Source organism: Ovis canadensis, chromosome 7 (genome assembly GCF_042477335.2).
Source record: "Ovis canadensis isolate MfBH-ARS-UI-01 breed Bighorn chromosome 7, ARS-UI_OviCan_v2, whole genome shotgun sequence".
NCBI classification, from domain to species: Eukaryota; Metazoa; Chordata; class Mammalia; order Artiodactyla; family Bovidae; genus Ovis; species Ovis canadensis.
In genome coordinates, this window is record NC_091251.1 from 64838423 (window position 1) to 64856659 (window position 18237).

Sequence of the window (18237 nt, forward strand, 5' to 3'; positions counted from 1 at the left end):
TGGTTATATCACAGCTTATTGTTTTTGTATTATCTTATAGATGGAATACATATAATGATTATTGTATAAAGGACATGAACTTTTTAGTAGAATGTAATATATTGTGTAAGTGGAATAAAAAGTAAGAGTGTATATTGCAATACCTAGATGAACTGTTAAAAACTAATGTAAAGAATTATAGATTAAAAAACAATCAAAATTTTAAAATGAGATTCTTGGAAAAAAATACTTAAAGGCCAGGAAAAGAATACATTATCAAAAAGAGAGAGAGAGAGAAAGGAGAAAGGAAAGAATAGAAAACCAGTAATAATTTGATACACCTAAATCTAACCATAACAATTGCATTAAACATTAATGAACTAAGGTGAACATGAGGTAGAAGTTATTAGAATGGGCTGAAAAAGAAGGCCCAACTAAATACTGTCTATAAATGATGCGCTTAAAATACAAAGACACAGCTAAGATGAAAGAGAAGGGATGCATATGCCATACAAACAGTAAGCATATGAAGACTGAAGTGGAGTTTTGAGTGTCTGATAAACGGATTTCAGCACACGGGATTTTTCTTATGAATATAAGATTTGTTCAAGTCAACCACTGTCATATTAATACAGTCCAGAAGAAAAAAATGCATGATCATTTCAGTAGGTGTAGAAAGTGCACTTGTCAATATTCAACATCCTTTTATGATTAAAAAAAACTGTCAACAAACTAATAATAAGATGCAGAATTACTTTAACGTCTGAAAGTTAATCAATATAATATACCGTATTACTAGAATAAAAGAAAAGCGATCATTTCAGTAAGAACAGAAAAAGCATCTGACATCATTGAGCACCCATTCATGATGGAAACTCTTAGCAAACTAGGGATAGATGGAAGTTGTAGATCTGATTAAGGTTTTCTGTGAGAAAGGTAGTAGTTATCATTATGCCCAGTGATGACAGTCTAAATGCTCTCTGCTTAAACTCATGAATAAGAAAGTTTGTCTGCTTTCACATTCAGCTCAACATTGTGCTAGATGTCTTAGCTGTGTAATATGACTAGGAAAAGAAAAATAATACAGACTGAAAAGGGAAAAACTTTTTATTTGCAGTCAAATCATGTACATAGAAAACCTTAAGGAATCTACAAAAGAAAAAGCTGCTAGAACTAAAATATAAGGCCACAAGATACAAAGTCATTGTACAAAAATTAGTCATATTCTTATATCTTCTAAGGGGACGACAGAGGATGAGATGGTTGGATGGCATCACCGACTCGATAGACGTGAGTTTGAGCAAGCTCCAGGAGTTGGTAATGGACAGGGAAGCCAGGCATGCTGCGGTCACAAAGAGTTGGACATGACTGAGCGACTGAACTGAACTGATCAATCAGTTAACAATTGGAAAATGAATTTTTAAAATTTAAAATTCATTTAAAATTAAAAACTTTGAAGGAATAACTTTAACAAAAGATTTGCAAGTACTGCACACTGAAAACTACAAAACATTGCTAACTAAGGGAAATTGAAGATCTAAATCAATGGATAAACATTGTCGTGTTCATGGATTGAAGATATATTATTGTTAGAGTTGTATTTCTCTCCAAATTGAATAGATTTGGCTCAATCCTAATAAAAATCCCGGGAGTTTTTTTTAGAAACAGATGAACTGATCCCATTGTTATGAAAAGTCAAAGGACACAGAATAGCCAAAACAATTTTGAAAAAGAACATAGGCCACATAGGTGGAGAATTTATGCAACATAATTTCAAGATTTTCGATACAGACAATCAAGACAAAGCAGCATTGGCATAAGAGTAGCTATATTGTTCAGTGGACTAGACTAAAGAGTGTAGAAGTACACACACTCCCCCCCCCCCCACACACACACGCATACATATGTGTGTGGTCAGTTGCTTTAAGTGTTAAGGTAATTCAAGAGAAAGGATAATCTTTTAAATGCATAATACTAGAACAACTGGTTATAGGTGTGGAACAAAATGAAGCTCTGTCCATATCACATATAATATAGAAAAATAATAAGAGCTGAAATTAATAAACTTCTAGAATCCCAGGGACGGGGGAGCCTGGTGGGCTGCTGTCTATGGGGTCACACAGAGTTGGACATGACTGAAGCGACTTAACAACAACAGCAGAAGACATAGGAGAAAATATTTGGTCTACTGAGTTACACAAAGATTTCTTGAATAAGACTAAAGAAATATGCACCATAAAATTTTTAAAGAAAAATATTGAAACAAGAATTAAAAAGAATTAAATAAGAATTAAAAACTTCTGTTTGAAAGACACAGTTGGAAGTGAAAGTGATAGTCGCTTGGTTCTGTCCAACTGTTTGCGACCCTATGGACTGTAGCCTGCCAGGTTCCTCTCTCCATGGGATTCTCCAGGCAAGAATACTGGAGAGGGTAGCCATTTCCTTCTCCTGGGGATCTTCCCAACCCAGGATCAAACCTGGGTCTCTTGCATTGCAGGCAGATTCTTTACTGTCTGAACCACTGTGTTGTTTGAAAGACACAGTTAAGAAAAGGAAAAGGCAAGCCACCGATTGGAGAAAATGTTTTCAAAGCATATATCTGACAAGCACCTTTAATTCATAGTTTATAAAAACTTCTTATAACTTAGTAATAACATGATAAAATGGCCAATTAAAAATGGGCAAAATTCTTGAACAGATATTATCTGTGAACTATCCAGGTGGAAGTGTCTATCTGGGTTGTGAGATCAGGAATATATATTTATGTTTGCATTTGTGTTTTATATTTATATTTGTGAGTATATAGTTAATTGTTAAAATCATGGGTGAGATTTTGAAGGAAATATGTAGAGAAAACAAAAGGGAGAACCAGAAGGGTCTTGTGTCATGAAAGCTAAATGAGATGAGTTTCAAGGAGAAAATGGTCAGTAATATCAAACATATAGAGAGCCAGCAAGGTAAGTGAGTACAAAGTGTCAGCTGTTTTAGCAAGATGGGTGGCTTTTCATGGAATGGGTCTGAGAGAAAAAGGTGGAAGCCAGATGATAGGGTTTTGAAGACCACTGGCTGTTGGGGAAATGAAGGAAGGGAGGTTGTAGGCTGTCACGGTTATGAACAGGGTCTCTGGAGCCAGGTGCTTGAGTTTCAGTCCTCACTGTCCTGCTTCCTAGCTGTGTCATCTGGGATGAGTTGACTTTTTAAAGTCAACTTAAAGTTGACTCTGTTTAAAACAGATAATAATCATACCTGCCTCATAGGTTGTTGTAAGGATTCCGAAAGTTAATATATATATAAACCATTTATAACAGTGCCCGACACAGAGTAATTGCTGCATATGTATTAGTTGTTATTTGTGTCATTATTATCACAGATTTTTCACTTGCGAACTTTGACTGAGACAGGAAGAAAGTCTAGTTTGCTTTGCTGGAAGCATGAAGGAGAGTCAGGGAGTGGAGGACCGGAGAAGGCAGTGGCACCCCACTCCAGTACTCTTGCCTGGAAAATCCCATGGACAGAGGAGCCTGGTAGGCTGCAGACCATGGGTCACTAAGAGTCAGAAACGACTGAGCAACTTCACTTTCACTTTTCACTTTCATGCATTGGAAAAGGAAATGGCAACCCACTCCAGTGTTCTTGCCTGGAGAATCCCAGGGACGGGGGAGCCTGGTGGGCTGCCGTCTATGGGGTCGTGCAGAGTTGGACACGACTGAAGCGACTTAGCAACTTAACAACAGCAATGACTGGAAAAACCTAAGTCAAAATAGATGATGCAAGGTTCCAGAGAAGGTGGGAGGTCACTGGACAAGGGTGATTGGGTGAAACACCTGAATCGTTGAAGTTAGGGGTAGGATGGACTCTGATAAACACCAGGATGTTGGGAGTATTGTGATGCCTTTGATTTTTGTCAATTAAAGTAAGAGATAAGGTTGTATGGGGCCTTCCCAGGTGGCGCTAGTGGTAAAGAAGCCACCTGCCAATACAGGAGGCATGAGAGACATGGGTTCAATCCCTGGGTCAGGAAGATCCCCTGAAGGAGGGCATGATGATCCACTCCAGGATTCTTGCCTGGAAGATCCCTTGGACAGAGGAGCCTGGCGGGCTACCGTCCATAGAGTTGCACAGAGTCGGACAGGACTGAAGCGACCTAGCAGCAGCAGTAGCACCAAAGTTGTATGTGGAAATGGGAGGAGGGAGATGGTGGTGGAAAATAGTGGGCACTTGGGATCCCCAAGGGACATGAGAGAAATATGACCATGAAAAAGTAAAATGTCAAGTCTTTTGCTTTGCAAACCTGAATACCACAAGGTTTTCCTTCTCCATGTCTCTTTGTACAAGGGTTACCTGGCACACAATTATTTTGAACTCAAACACTTTGTCTTTATTTTGTAAGAAGAGTTTAAACCTGTGAGATAACTTGAAACTACCTTGAGGTCTTACAAAGCCATTCTTGAAAATCATTGAATTAACCTTCTTAACCCAGAAGAAGAAGGCATGTAATAAAAAATTAAAGTTTCCAAAAATATTAAGAGGTTGGAAACCACTGAATTGTGCTTAAAAGGTTTTCTTTCTAATTCTTTGTCTGTTTCTCTATCATGGCATTTCAGCTTTTTAGCTAGATTCTACAATTACTATAATTACTTACCCCTGCCTAAGGAACCCTTACTTTTAAGTGTAGAAAATAATTGTAGAAATTGTTAACAAGGAAAATTCTGTGGTTTTTATAGTTTGAGAAACCTGAGTTTGGGAATAAATAACAATTAAATTTTTTAAAATTTTAACAGTGATCCTTACGTGCGAGTGACGTTATATGACCCAATGAATGGAATTTTTACAAGTGTGCAAACGAAAACCATTAAAAAGGTTAGTATTCAAAAATTTTTAAGTATATGTTGTTTTATTTTTGTGTAATGAAATATTGAAAAGTTAGTTATGCTGTGTTTATTGTCTTTTAGACTTTGAATCCAAAATGGAATGAAGAAATATTATTCAGAGTAAGTATGCATTTTATTTCATTATAACAGCAAAGATTTTTTTCTCAATAGGTTAGAACGGTAAGTTCTCACAATATTCTAAAATGTATCTTACAAGAATTTGTAAAAATTTAAGAGTTAAATCTAGGTGTCCTCATGATGAGATGGCCTTGGAACCATTTATTTTATTATGAAAAACATGCGTAAGGTAATGAGATAAAGGATGATGTAAGCCTGAATTATCTTATTCTAATTTAATTCGGATGGAGAGACAGTCTTATTTCAATTTTGCAGATTTTTATGTTTTTCCTTAAAGATGATACAATATTTGTGTTTCTCTTAGTCATTTATTAAATACACTGATCCAGACAAGAGATGAAGAGAGCCTGCCAGCAAGTGGATATATTATACATCCTTCATTCACATTCGTGCCTTCTTCCTCACCCCACTTCACTGTCCTATAAGAACAAACTCCAGGCTCCCAAGAGGGCCCTCAAACTGACAGTGACACATGATGTAGATGGGAACAGCAATTCAGATAACTGTGGATTGCTCATCAGAAACTGTGCTGAAACAGCATAGTTAAGGTTGTAAAGAAAAAAGAATGATCAGCTCAGAATTCTGTATCTAATAAAAATATCCTTCAAGAATGACAGTGTATTAAAGTATTCGAAGCTGAGGAAAAATAAGAGAATTATACTTGGAAAACTACTCTTTTTCTAAAACTAAAGCTAAATACTACTTCTTCTCTGGTAGAATAAGTAGTCAAAAAAATTCAGTAAAGATACAGATGTCCTGAACAACACTATCAAATCAGTTTTACTTAATTGACATTTATCAGTTCAGTTCAGTTCAGTCGCTCAGTTGTGTCTGACTCCTTGCGGACCCCATGAATTGCAGCATGCCAGGCCTCCCTATCCATCACCAACTCCTGAAGTTCACTCAAACTCACGTCCATCGAGTCAGTGATGCCATCCAGCCATCTCATCCTCTGTCGTCCCCTTCTCCTCCTGCCCCCAATCCCTCCCAGCATCAGGGTCTTTTCCAATGAGTCAACTCTTCGCATGAGGTGGCCAGAGTACTGGAGTTTCAGCTTTAGCATCATTCCTTCCAAAGAACACCTAGGACTGATCTCCTTTAGAAGCTGAGGAAAAATAAGAGAATTATACTTGGAAAACTAAATATTCTTTTTCTAACACTAAAGCTAAATACTACTTCTGCTCTGATAGAATAAGTAGACAAAAAAATTCAGCAAAGATACAGAAGTCCTGAACAACATGATCAAATCAGTTTTACTTAATTGACATTTATAGACCTACCCAACAACAGCAGAACACATGGTCTTTAAAATTGCAAATGGAGTATATACTGAGTAAGCTGGGCCAAACCCCAAACCTCAACAATGTTAAAATAATTTAAATCGTGCTAAGTATGGTCTCTGACTGTAATGGAATTAAAGTAGAAATTAGTAACACAAAAATATCTGAAAAATCCCCAAATATTCAGAAGTTAACACACTTCTAAATAATACAGGAGTCAAATAAGAATTCTCAAAGAGAATTAGAAAACATTTTAGTAGAATGTAATAGAAATATAGCATCAGTACTTCCCTGGCGGTCCAGTGGTTAAGACTCTGCGCTTCCCCTGCAGGGGGTGTAGGTTTGATTCCTGGTGGGGAAACTAAGATCTCACATGCCACAAAATGTGGCAAAAAACCCCCCAAAACACCAGCATCAAATGGATAAAGGAGATGTGGTATATATATACAAGGAATACTCATGAATCCAGTGAATACTCAGCCATAAAAAAGAATGAAATAATGCCGCTTGTAGCAACATAGATGGATGGACCTAGAGATTATCAAGTTGTCATACTAAGTGAAGTAGTCAGAAAAGACAAACACCATATGATATCACTTCTATATGGCATCTAAAATATGATACAAATGAACTTATTTATGAAACAGAAGCAGACTCAAAGACACAGAAAACAAACTTATGGTTACCAATGGGGAAAGGGGGTGGGGAAGGGATAAATTAGGAGTTTGAGATTATCAGATACAAACAATATATATATAAAACAGATAAATAACAAGGTCCCACTGTGTAGCATGGAGAACTATATTTAGAAGATCCAGCCAGTCCATTCTAAAGGAGATCAGCCCTGGGTGTTCACTGGGAGGATTGATGCTGAAGCTGAAACTCCAGTACTTTGGCCACCTCATGCAAAGAGTTGACTCATTGGAAAAGACTGATGTTGGGAGGGGTTGGGGGCAGGAGGAGAAGGGGACGACAGAGGATGAGATGGCTAGATGGCATCACTGACTCGACGGATGTGAGTTTGAGTGAACTTCGGGAGTTGGTGATGGACAGGGAGGCCTGGCATGCTGCAATTCATGGGGTCGGCAAGGAGTCAGACATGACTGAGTGACTGAACTGAACTGAACTGAATAAATTTTACTGGAAGAGAATATGAAAAAGGATATATATATATATGTTTATATGTGTATGTATAACTGAATCACTTTGTTATACACCAGAAGCTAACACAATACTGTAAATCAACTATTCTTCAGCAAAACAAAAGCAGACCAAACCCCAGCAACATCAAAGTTTGTAGGATGTAGAGTAGCAGTGTAGACACTGCTTAGAGAGAAATATATAGCATTAAATTATATTGAAAAAGAAGAAAGGTCTTGAACAATTAATTTAAGCTTCCACCTGAAGAAACTATAAAGTAGCATCATTATAGAACCAATAGAGTTTAAATGGCTAAGTAAGGGATGTTATGAACACTTCTGTGCTTGTAAGCTCATTAACTTAGATGAAATGGACCAATTCATTTAAAGACATACTCTACTAAAATTTTAATAAATAAATTACCTGACAAGTTTTGTTAACTCTTAAAGAAATTACACTTGAAATTAAAAACCATCCAATAAAGAGTAGTTCCAGTAGTTGAGTTGTACCATGATTCTAAGGAATAAATAATTCCAATTCTATGCAGTGTCTTACTAAAACTAATAGAGAGACTTTTCCCAATTCATTCCTGAGGCCAGCATTATTCTGATACCAAAACCAGACCAAAGACTTTATAAGAAAATTAAAACTGCAGACCATTCATCCTCATGATCATAATCATTCTATGGTAAGTTTGTTAAATTGGGTCCCTTCCATTCTGAAAGGGCAGTGATTTGTTCTCAAATTACTTACAGAAGTGGGTTTGCCTTTCCTTTCTGCAGAACTTCAGCCAGCACAATTATGTGAGTGCTTACGGAATATGTGTTCATAGGGATGGAATCTATGCAACATTTCATCCTTTCAAGGGGCCCAATTCACAGAGAAGGAGGTGCAAGAATGAGCCCATGACCATGGGATCCATTAATCACATCATCTACCACACCATCTAGAAGCAGGCACTGGAATGGCCTACTGAAAGCGCAACCCAAGCACCAATATGGAGACAATACTCTGTAAAGATGGCATGCCAGTTTAATATTTAAGCCAAAAACCTCAATATGAGCTGTATAAACAGAAAGTATACATGGTCCAGGAACAAAGGAGTAGAAGTAGGAGTAGCCCCACTTGCCATCATTTCCAAAGACCCACTGGAGGATCCCTGGAACTCTGGGCTTTGCCAGGGTAGAGATCCAGGTCCCCAGAGGGAGCACACAACTTCAGGGATCCCATTCAACCATGATCTACGCCTGCTGCCAGGGCACTGTGGACTCCTTGTATCCAGGAACCAGCAGGTGACTGAGGCTATTATGTGGTTTCTTAGGGACCAACGGGAGAATTAAATGAGCTCATTATAGGAATCACCCTATATCCTTTTAAGTATTTAATGGTGGTACAAATTATGATATTCCCACTAGGTTGCCATATCTTTATTTGTTTTTTTTAAACAGCTTTATTAAGATACAATTAACAATCGTATGCAATTCAGTGGTTTTTAGTATGTTCATGGAGTTGTTCAATCATCACCAAAATATTTTCATCACCTGCAAAATAAACCCCATACCCATTGTTACTCCTCATTTACCTCCAGGATCTGCTCCCTTTCCCAGGCAACTTCCAGTCCACTTTCAGTCTCTTAAAGAGATTTGTCTATTTTGGATATTTTGTTTAAATGGTATTATACAATATGTGGTCCTTTGTATCTGGCTGCTTTCACTAAGTATAATGTTTTCAAGGTTCAACCATATTATAGCATGTATCAGTACTTAATTTCTTTTTATTGCCAAATAATGTTCCATTATATGGATAATCACACTTTATCCATGCATTGGGTGGGCATCTGAGTTGCTTCCACATTTTAACTGTTACGAATAATGGTGGTATGAACATCTGTATACAAGTTTTTGTGGGGACATCTATTTTCATTTGGGACATATATACCTAGGAGTGGGATTGCTGGGTCAAATGAAGAACTGCCAAAATGTTTTCCAAGTGGCTTTACCATTTTTACATTCCTGCCAATAGAGTATGAGAGTTCTCGCTTCACATCCTTGACAACACTTACTATCATCTGACTTTTTATCACAGCCTTCCTAGTGGGTGCAAAATGATATTTTATTACAGTTCCCTGATGGTTCATGATATTGTGAATCTTCTCGTGAGCTTATTGGCCAGTTGTATATTTTCTTTGGAGAAGTGTCTAGTCAGGTCTTTGCCTGTTTTATAATTAGTTTATTTATTGTTTTGTTATTGAGTTGTCCTAGTTCTTTTTATTTCTAGATACAAGTCTCTTGTCAGATACATGATGTGCAAAAATTTTCTCCCATTCTGGGAGTTGTCTTTTGAATTTATTGATAGTGTTCTTTGAAGCGCAGAAGGTTTTAATTTTGATGATGTTTGGTTCCTTGTGCTTTTCTTGTCATATTCAATAAATATTGCTTTAATTTACTGTCTTCACTGGAGAGAGGACAGTTTCAGAGGCTTCCACTTGGCCTTCTCACTATGATAGTTCTTATCCCACAAGCCATAGATGAAATGGGGTAGTGGTAGTGAGTAGACCCAACTTCCAGCACACTTGAAAAACAGGAAAGCGACTTTTGGGGGACCCACAGAACCAGTGAAATCAGTATAAACTGAACATTAGTCAGGACCCCGTTTGTAATCAGGTCCCTTTAAGTCCTGCATTTTTGTCTTTAAATTTTGTTTCTAGCTGTGCTGGGTCTTTATTGTGGCACATGGGCTCTTCGTTGCAGTGTGCAGGCTTCAGTTTATCTCAAAACATCCATAGAAATTTGGAAGTTAAACAGCATATTTTAAATAAGCCATGATCAAAAAGGAAATTATAAGGAAAATTAGAAATCATTTTAACTGAATGGCAATTAAAACATATCAGGATATGGATGAGATAATTCAGTGCTTCTTCAAATACAAAAGAAAAAGGATATCAAATTGATGATCTAAGTTTCTACCTTAAGCAAAAAATAAAAAGTAGAGGGAAGAAAATAAGAATGGAAATCAATAAAATAGAACATGGACAAAAAGTAGAGAAAACAAATAAAACTAAAGGTAGTTCCTTGAAAAGATTAAGAAAAGTGCTACATCACAGTAAGCCCAAACAAGAAAGAAAACTCAAATGACCAGTATCAAGGAGAAAAGGAATCTCAAAATGTGGGTAGAAATAGATAGTATGGATATCTGTTAGAGGAATTAAAATTATACAAATTTTAAACTTAAAACTGTAATTAAACATTTTCCTATTATTTTTTATCATCTTGATTTCCTATTAAAAAGGATATTTGAAAGTCGGTGCTAAACTCTTGAGTTAGAGATATTACCACAAAAATAAGAAAGATGACCATTTGAAAATGCTCACCAGGCTTAGGACTCTATTGCCTTGTACTTGTTTCTTTTACCATAATTTCACTGTTACCAACTGTTCTAGCCAGTATTACTTTATTCTGGGATCAAGCATAGGTCATGCATTTATTTTAATCATAAATTTCCAAATTTATTGTGAGGATAACTAAATAAATTTGTGTGGATCAATGCTAATTCTTCACAGCTAGATACAGAACTGAAAACACATGGTGATTTAGCACTTGCTGTACAAAGGACATAATTATGTGTGGTTTTCTATTTTCTTCTTTATCATTTCATTATTTATACATAGCACAAACTGTTTTCTATTGAATGTATTCACAGAGAAATGACTATTGAGATAACATAGTATAGTAAAATCTTGGTTATCTGGCATTCAGCCAAATGGAAATTGTGGCCAGAAGTTGAAGGGAGATTTTATATCTTTTAGAAAACATGAAGTTTAAATAAAATTTTTTTTTGTGGAGAACTCTTGTTGTTTAGTCACTGAGTTGTGTTCTGACTCTTTGTGACCCCATGGACTGACTGTAGCCCGCCAGGGTCCTCTGTCCATGGGATTTCCCAGGCAAGAATACTGGAGTGGGCTGCCATTTCCTTCTCCAGGGAATCTTCCTGACCCAGGGATTGAACGTACATCTCCTACATGGGCAGACTGATTCTTTACTATTGAACCAGAAATGTTCCTGGTAAATTAATAGACAGGACAACTCCAAATTGAAGTTAATCTTCAATCACAAAGTATAGTAAAATCTGCATGTACAGTTGCTCACGTAAGACCAGGAGAGGCGAGTTATCGGGAGGGAAAATAGTCTGACACATTAGGGAGCCATATACTCATTATAGGGGCTTCCCAGGTGGCTCAGAGGTTAAAGCATCTACCCGCAATGCGGGAGACCTGGGTTCGATCCCTGGGCCGGGAAGATCCCCTGGAGAAGGAAATGGCAACCCACTCCAGGATTCTTGCCTGGAGAATCCCATGGACAGAGGAGCCTGGTGGGCTACAGTCCATGGGGTCGCAAAGAGTCGGACACGACTGAGCGACTTCACTTTCACTTTCATACTTATTATATGCTCTGTGCGTCAGCATAGCATAGGAGCCTCTGAAAAAGGACCACTCCGCTCCCTGTACACCCATGGTGATCAGTTTGTATCTTTGGTATTCACACACATAATGTGTATATGTTCATGGATATATTAGTGTTAGGTTACAGAAGCAACATGTATACTTTAAATATTTTTATAAAAATAAATAAAAATCAGCTGTAATTTAATTTCCATAAAGCCACCACTAATTGTGTGATAGTCTGGTATTTTTTCCTATGTATTTTTATCCATATATTTATCCTGGCAACCAACTCCAGTATTCTTGCCTGGAGAATCCCATGGACAGAGGAGCCTGGCAGGCTATAGTCCATGGGGTTGGAAAGAGTCAGACACAACTGAGCAACTTAATACTCACTCACTCACAGTCCCTACCCTCAATAAGGCTTACCATCTACTGTGGAGCCTTATAACTAGTTTCTCAAAAGTATTACTAATGTGCTGAACCTTGTGAAGAGAAAACATGGGTGCTAGTGAGTGAATATCAGGGGATATTAGAGAATTTAGGGGAGTCCCTAAATGTAAAGTATTTAAAGTAGGCCCTTCTGTAGTGTATCATTTAGGATGCTTTCAGCTTCTAGTAACAGACTCACTATAACAGCTAAAATTGGCTTAAATGATAATTGCATTAATTATTTCTCCTCACAAGAAGCAGGCATAGAAGAGAGGTAGTGACTGCAGCAGCTGAACGGAGTCATGTGAAGCCCAGCTTCTCTGGGATTCTCTTGGCTTTCTGTCCTTGGTCACAAGAAGCCTGCAGCAGTTCCAAACGACATAGCCTCTGATGATGATGTCCAGAGGTAGACCCTATCAGTCTCCTTTAAAAAGTGAAGAACCCTTTTTCAAAAATTTCCCTGGGAGACTTTCATATCTCTTGGGCCAGAATTATGTTGTGTGTATATTTCTAACTCAGTCATGGATAAAGAGAGTGGAATTTCTGGAAAGCTTAGAGGAATCAGAAGTAAGCTCATAGGAGGTGAGGAGGGGTGGGGAGTAGCTGCTGGTATCCCTGACACACATTGTCATCCAATATTTCAATAAAATCAGAATTCTGTTAGCTAGGAAAAAGGATGGGGTGACCCATTAATAAAGCACTAAGTATAGTATGGGGCTTCCCTGGTGGCTCAGATGATAAAGAATCCACCTGCAGTACAGGAGACCTGGGTTCAATCCCTGGGTTGGGAAGATCCCTGGATAAGGGAACAGCTACCCACTCCAGTATTCTGGCTTGGAGAATTCCATGGAGTGTATAGTCCATGGGGTCACAAAGAGTCAGACCCGACTGAGCGACTTTCACTTTCACTTTCATAGTATAGTATAGCCATATAATGAAATCCTCATTGGCTGTTTAAAAGATGTCTATGTATTGATAGAGTGTTAGTTTCAAAATATACTAAATGAAGGAACAAAGGTGCAGAACACTGTATGTGTGATTCACCTGTTTGTGTTAGAACAACTCTCTCATATGCAGGTATTTGAAAAAATACTTCTGGCAGGACCTAAGAAATTGTTCACAGTATTTTCTCTGAGGGTGGGACAAAGATGAAAGATTTATAATTTGCTATACTATGTATCTTTTTTGACTGCTTGAATTCCCCCCTCCATGGCTATGTATTTATAATATGTTTTTATATTTGTTGATAAGAAATAACTGTATAGAGAAACAAAGAAGACACAAAACATGTACATAAAAATGTGAAGATACTTTCTATTTATAAAATGCTAAGCATTTTTTATATATTTTATATATATATTTTTTATATTTTATATATATTTTTAAAATATATTTTAAAATATATTTTAAAATATTTATTTAATATATTTTATATATTTAAATATTTTTAAATATTTTATATATTTAAATATTTATATATTTAATATATTTAATATATTATAATATAAAATATATTTAATATATTTTAAAATATATTTTAAAAATATTTTTAAAATATATTTTTTATATATTTTTATATATTTTTTATATTTATATGCCTATAAAAATACTTACCTAGTTGATGTAACTTTTTACAGTTTTTATTTTAAAATCTACTTACCACAGATGTTCACACAAAAACTTGTAGATGAATGCTCATAGCATCATTAATTCATTATAGTAAAAAAGTAGAAACAGCTGGTAGGTCCATCAACAAATGAACGGACAAACAAAATGGACAAATGAATGGGATATATACATACAATGAAATATTATTCAATGATAAAAAGGAACGATGTAGTGGCAACATAGGTGAACCTCCAAAATATTTAAAGACCACATATTGTAGGAGTCTCCTTATGTTGAATGTCTATAGTAGGCAAATCTGTAGAGACAGAAAATGCATTAGAGGTTGTCTGAGATTGAGGAAGTTGAGGGGAAATTAGGAGTGACTGCCTGGGCTTCCCGGGTGGCTCAGCTGGTAAAGAATCTGCCTGCAGTGTGGGAGACCCTGGGTTTGATCTCTGGGTTGGGAAGATCCCCTGGAGAAGGGAATGGCTACCCACTCCAGTATTCTTGCCAGGAGAATTCCTTGGAGTGTATAGTCCATGAGGTTGCAAAGAGTCGGACATGATTGAGCAATTTTCATTCACTTCACTAAGAGTGACTGCTGACAGGCATGGAGTTTCTATTTGAGGTGATGAAAATGTTCCAAAATTGTGAGGGTACTTAGTTGCATACTCTATACTAAAACCCATTGAATTGTACATTTTCAATGGGTCACTTAATGGTATGTGTATTATATCTCAATAAAGCTTTTTTTAAATATACCTGCTTTGTTTTTTTTTTTCCTGCAACCACCAGCATAATTTCCAGGAACATTACTTTAGGTTGTTTATGAATAGCAGAGAATACATTGACATTTATCAGTACCTTTATCCTTCTTTGAAAATTTGGTTACTACTCTGATGTTTTTTCTTTTTTTTTCCTTTGCTCTTTTGTCCATTTATAGACTTACATACTTTTCCACAAACATCACAATAGTCTTTATTTTTGTTTTCCCTTATACCTTTCATTTAACTATGACCCTGTAAACTGTTTTTTGTGACCATAGCTTTACTCCTATTTTTAACAGAAATTTAAAAAATAGTCTCATCAAAAAATTCACACATAGCTTAAAAAGAAATAGTATAAAGAAAGGGGCTTATAGTGAAGAGCGAAAAACTCTGGTGCCTCATCCTCAGCCCTCCTATTCTCTCTTAACTGCTCTAAACTGTTTCTGTTTGTCATTCTGGTCGTTATTCCCATTCTGATGAATAGTTCACACATCCCTGTCCCAGACTGACCTCCAGCTATGCTAGATGAGTAGATCGCCAGTTTATGTTTGCTTTCTGTCCATGGTCGCAAGAAGCTTGCCACGATCCCAAACAACATAGCCTCCCATGATGATGTCCAGAGGTAGAAAAGGGAGAATTTCCCCCATTGTGTCTCTTTTAAAAGGTGAAGAACCCTTTTTTGAAACTTTCCCCAGAAGACGGCCCCTCATAGGAGTCTAGGTTGGAAATGGTTTTTCTTTAGGAAGTTAAAGCCATTGTTTTATCAACATTGAACGTGGTATTGCTATTGAAAGGGCTGATTCTTGTTCCTTTGAGGGTGATTCTTCTCTCTGTGTGAAAAAAAACTGATGATTTATCTTTATCCTGGTGTTTTACAGTTTCAAAGTATTATGCCTTGTGTGTGCAGTGTCATCATATTGGGCCTTTGATAAGCATTTCAGTTTAAACACCACTGTTTCCCTTCAGTTCTGAAGCTTTTATGTGAAAAATTTCTCTAATTTTTCCTTCCCTCTGTTTATATGACTGTTTGGAGATTCCAGCTAGTTGGATGCAGGGTCACCTAGATTGATTCTTACCTTTCTCAGTCAAAATTCCTCATGTAAACCGCAGAACACAGAAAATGATTCGAGTGGCATTTTTCTCACATATTTCAAAGATGACCTTATCCAGTACCTTCCTAGATACATAGGAGAGAAATCAGTAGGTAACATACAGTAAATGTCTTAGGACAGGGGTCAGCAAACTTTTCCATAAAGAGCCATATAGTAAATATTTTAGATGTCACACAGATAGGAGGCAAAAAGTAAGGCTGCTGTGTAGCCATTTAAAAGGTAACCATTTAAAAATGTTAAAAAAAAAAAAAAGAAAAGAAAAACTGTTGTATGGGCTGTTTAAAAAAAAAAAAAAGAAGCAGGTGCCTGGCAGGATTTGGTCCATAAGCTGTAGCTTATTCAATCTCTGTTTAGGGCATTAGGACTTAATTTTTTACTGAATCTGTTCAGAGAATCCTCTTTTTATTTTCTCTCATGTTTTCCTTCAGCTTAGCTATCTGTTCTACATTTTGAGAGATTTCTGCAAATTTACCTTAGATTCAGTTCAGTTCAGTTCAGTCGCTCAGTTGTGTCTGACTCTTTGCGACCCCATGAATCGCAGCATGCCAGGCCTCCCTATCACCAACTCCCGGAGTTCACTCAGACTCATGTCCATTGAGTCAGTGATGCCATCCAGCCATCTCATCCTCTGTCGTCCCCTTCTCCTCCTGCCCCGAATCCCTCCCAGCATCAAAGTCTTTTCCAATGAGTCAACTCTTTGCATGAGGTGGCCAAAGTAGTGGAGTTTCAGCTTTAGCATCATTCCTTCCAAAGAAATCCCAGGGCTGATCTCCTTCAGAATGGATTGGTTGGATCTCCTTGCAGTCCAAGGGACTCTCAAGAGTCTTCTCCAACACCACAGTTCAAACGCATCAATTCTTTCAATTCAGCAGTCATTTTCAGTTGCAACACCACTCCATGCCTCTTAATATAGTGTCCTATTTTGGTCTTACAGATTCAAGACTTCCGTAGATATTTCTAAGGAAACACTTTACAATTTTTAAAGGTGTTTACTTTTGTTTCCTAAGTATTTTTTTCCTTTGGGGACAGTTTTTATGGTTATACATCTGTGATCTCTGCTAATATAGTTATACTTAACAGTGACACAATGGAAAAATCATCTATTGCTTCTATATATGAAAAGCACAAACATGTAACAATTATATTTTTAGTTACCATTTATACATTACATATTAAAACTGATGGTTGCATTATTGTTGAACCTCTATCTGAAATCAAAGAGGAACTCTTTCATAATGTGTGTGTGTCTGTGTGTGTTTACCAGAGGTTTAGGTGCCATATGAATATTCTCTCATTAGGGCCATTGACCCCTTTGCTTCAACTTTCTGTTCTTCTGTTTTCAGTTTCTTCAGAAGCCCTGCTTCGTTGCTTTCCTCCCCACTTCATCTCTTCCAGAAAAGTGTTGATATTGCTCACCTGCTGGGCCCTTGCATGTGCATATGATCTTTGCTGTTTTGCTTTTATGCTGATAGCTTATGGTGAACAATGTCGGATTCGTGATCTCCGAAGAAGATTTAACAAGACCAGGGACCAAGCTTGATCCCTCAAGCGCTTTGGTGTAGCAGAGTTTTATTAAAGTATAAAAAGGGACAGAGAAAGCAAAGATATTACCAGTCCCACTCTCACTATATATACAGTTTAAGAAAACAGGATTAGTCAGAAGGTTTTCAGGAAGGAGAAATATGTCCTCAAGCAGGATACGTTATTGTTATATAATCCTTACTAAGGAATGTAGATCTTTTTTTTTTTTTTTGGTACAATTCTTCTGTGTATTCTTGCCACCTCTTCTTAATATCTTCTGCTTCTGTTAGGTCCAGACCATTTCTGTCCTTTATCGAGCCCATCTTTGCATGAAATGTTCCCTTGGTATCTCTAATTTTCTTGAAGAGATCTCTAGTTTTTCTCATTCTGTTGTTTTCCTCTATTTCTTTGCATTGATCCCTAAGGAAGGCTTTCTTATCTCTTCTTGCTATTCTTTGGAACTCTGCATTCAGATGCTTATATCTTTCCTTTTCTCCTTTGCTTTTCCCTTCTCTTCTTTTCACAGCTATTTGTAAGGCCTCCCCAGACAGCCATTTTGCTTGTTTGCATTTCTTTTCCATGGGGATGGTCTTGATCCCTGTCTCCTGTACAATGTCACAAACCTCATTCCATAGTTCATCAGGCACTCTATCTATCAGATATAGGCCCTTAAATCTATTTCTCACTTCCACTGTTTAATCATAAGGGATTTGATTTAGGTCATATCTGAATGGTCTAGTGGTTTTCCCTACTTTCTTCAATTTCAGTCTGAATTGGCAATAAGGAGTTCATGAACTGAGCCACAGTCAGCTCCTGCTCTTGTTTTTGCTGACTGTATACAGCTTCTCCATCTTTGGCTTCAAAGACTATAATCAATCTGATTTTGGTATTGACCATGGTGATGTCCATGTGTAGAGTCTTCTCTTGTGTTGTTGGAAGAGGGTATTTGCT

General features: G+C 37.0%; 1 protein-coding gene across 4 annotated transcripts in view; it reads left to right on the forward strand.

Annotated features, from left to right (window-relative positions):
* NEDD4 (NEDD4 E3 ubiquitin protein ligase) overlaps positions 1-18237 on the forward strand; it is a 144837-nt gene that overhangs the window by 19582 nt on the left and 107018 nt on the right. For all 4 annotated transcript variants that reach the window (XM_069596443.1, XM_069596442.1, XM_069596445.1 and 1 more), the window contains exons 3-4: positions 4761-4839; positions 4932-4970. In XM_069596443.1, the coding sequence (XP_069452544.1) occupies positions 4761-4839; positions 4932-4970 (118 nt within the window). The remainder of the gene's footprint in view (positions 1-4760; positions 4840-4931; positions 4971-18237) is intronic.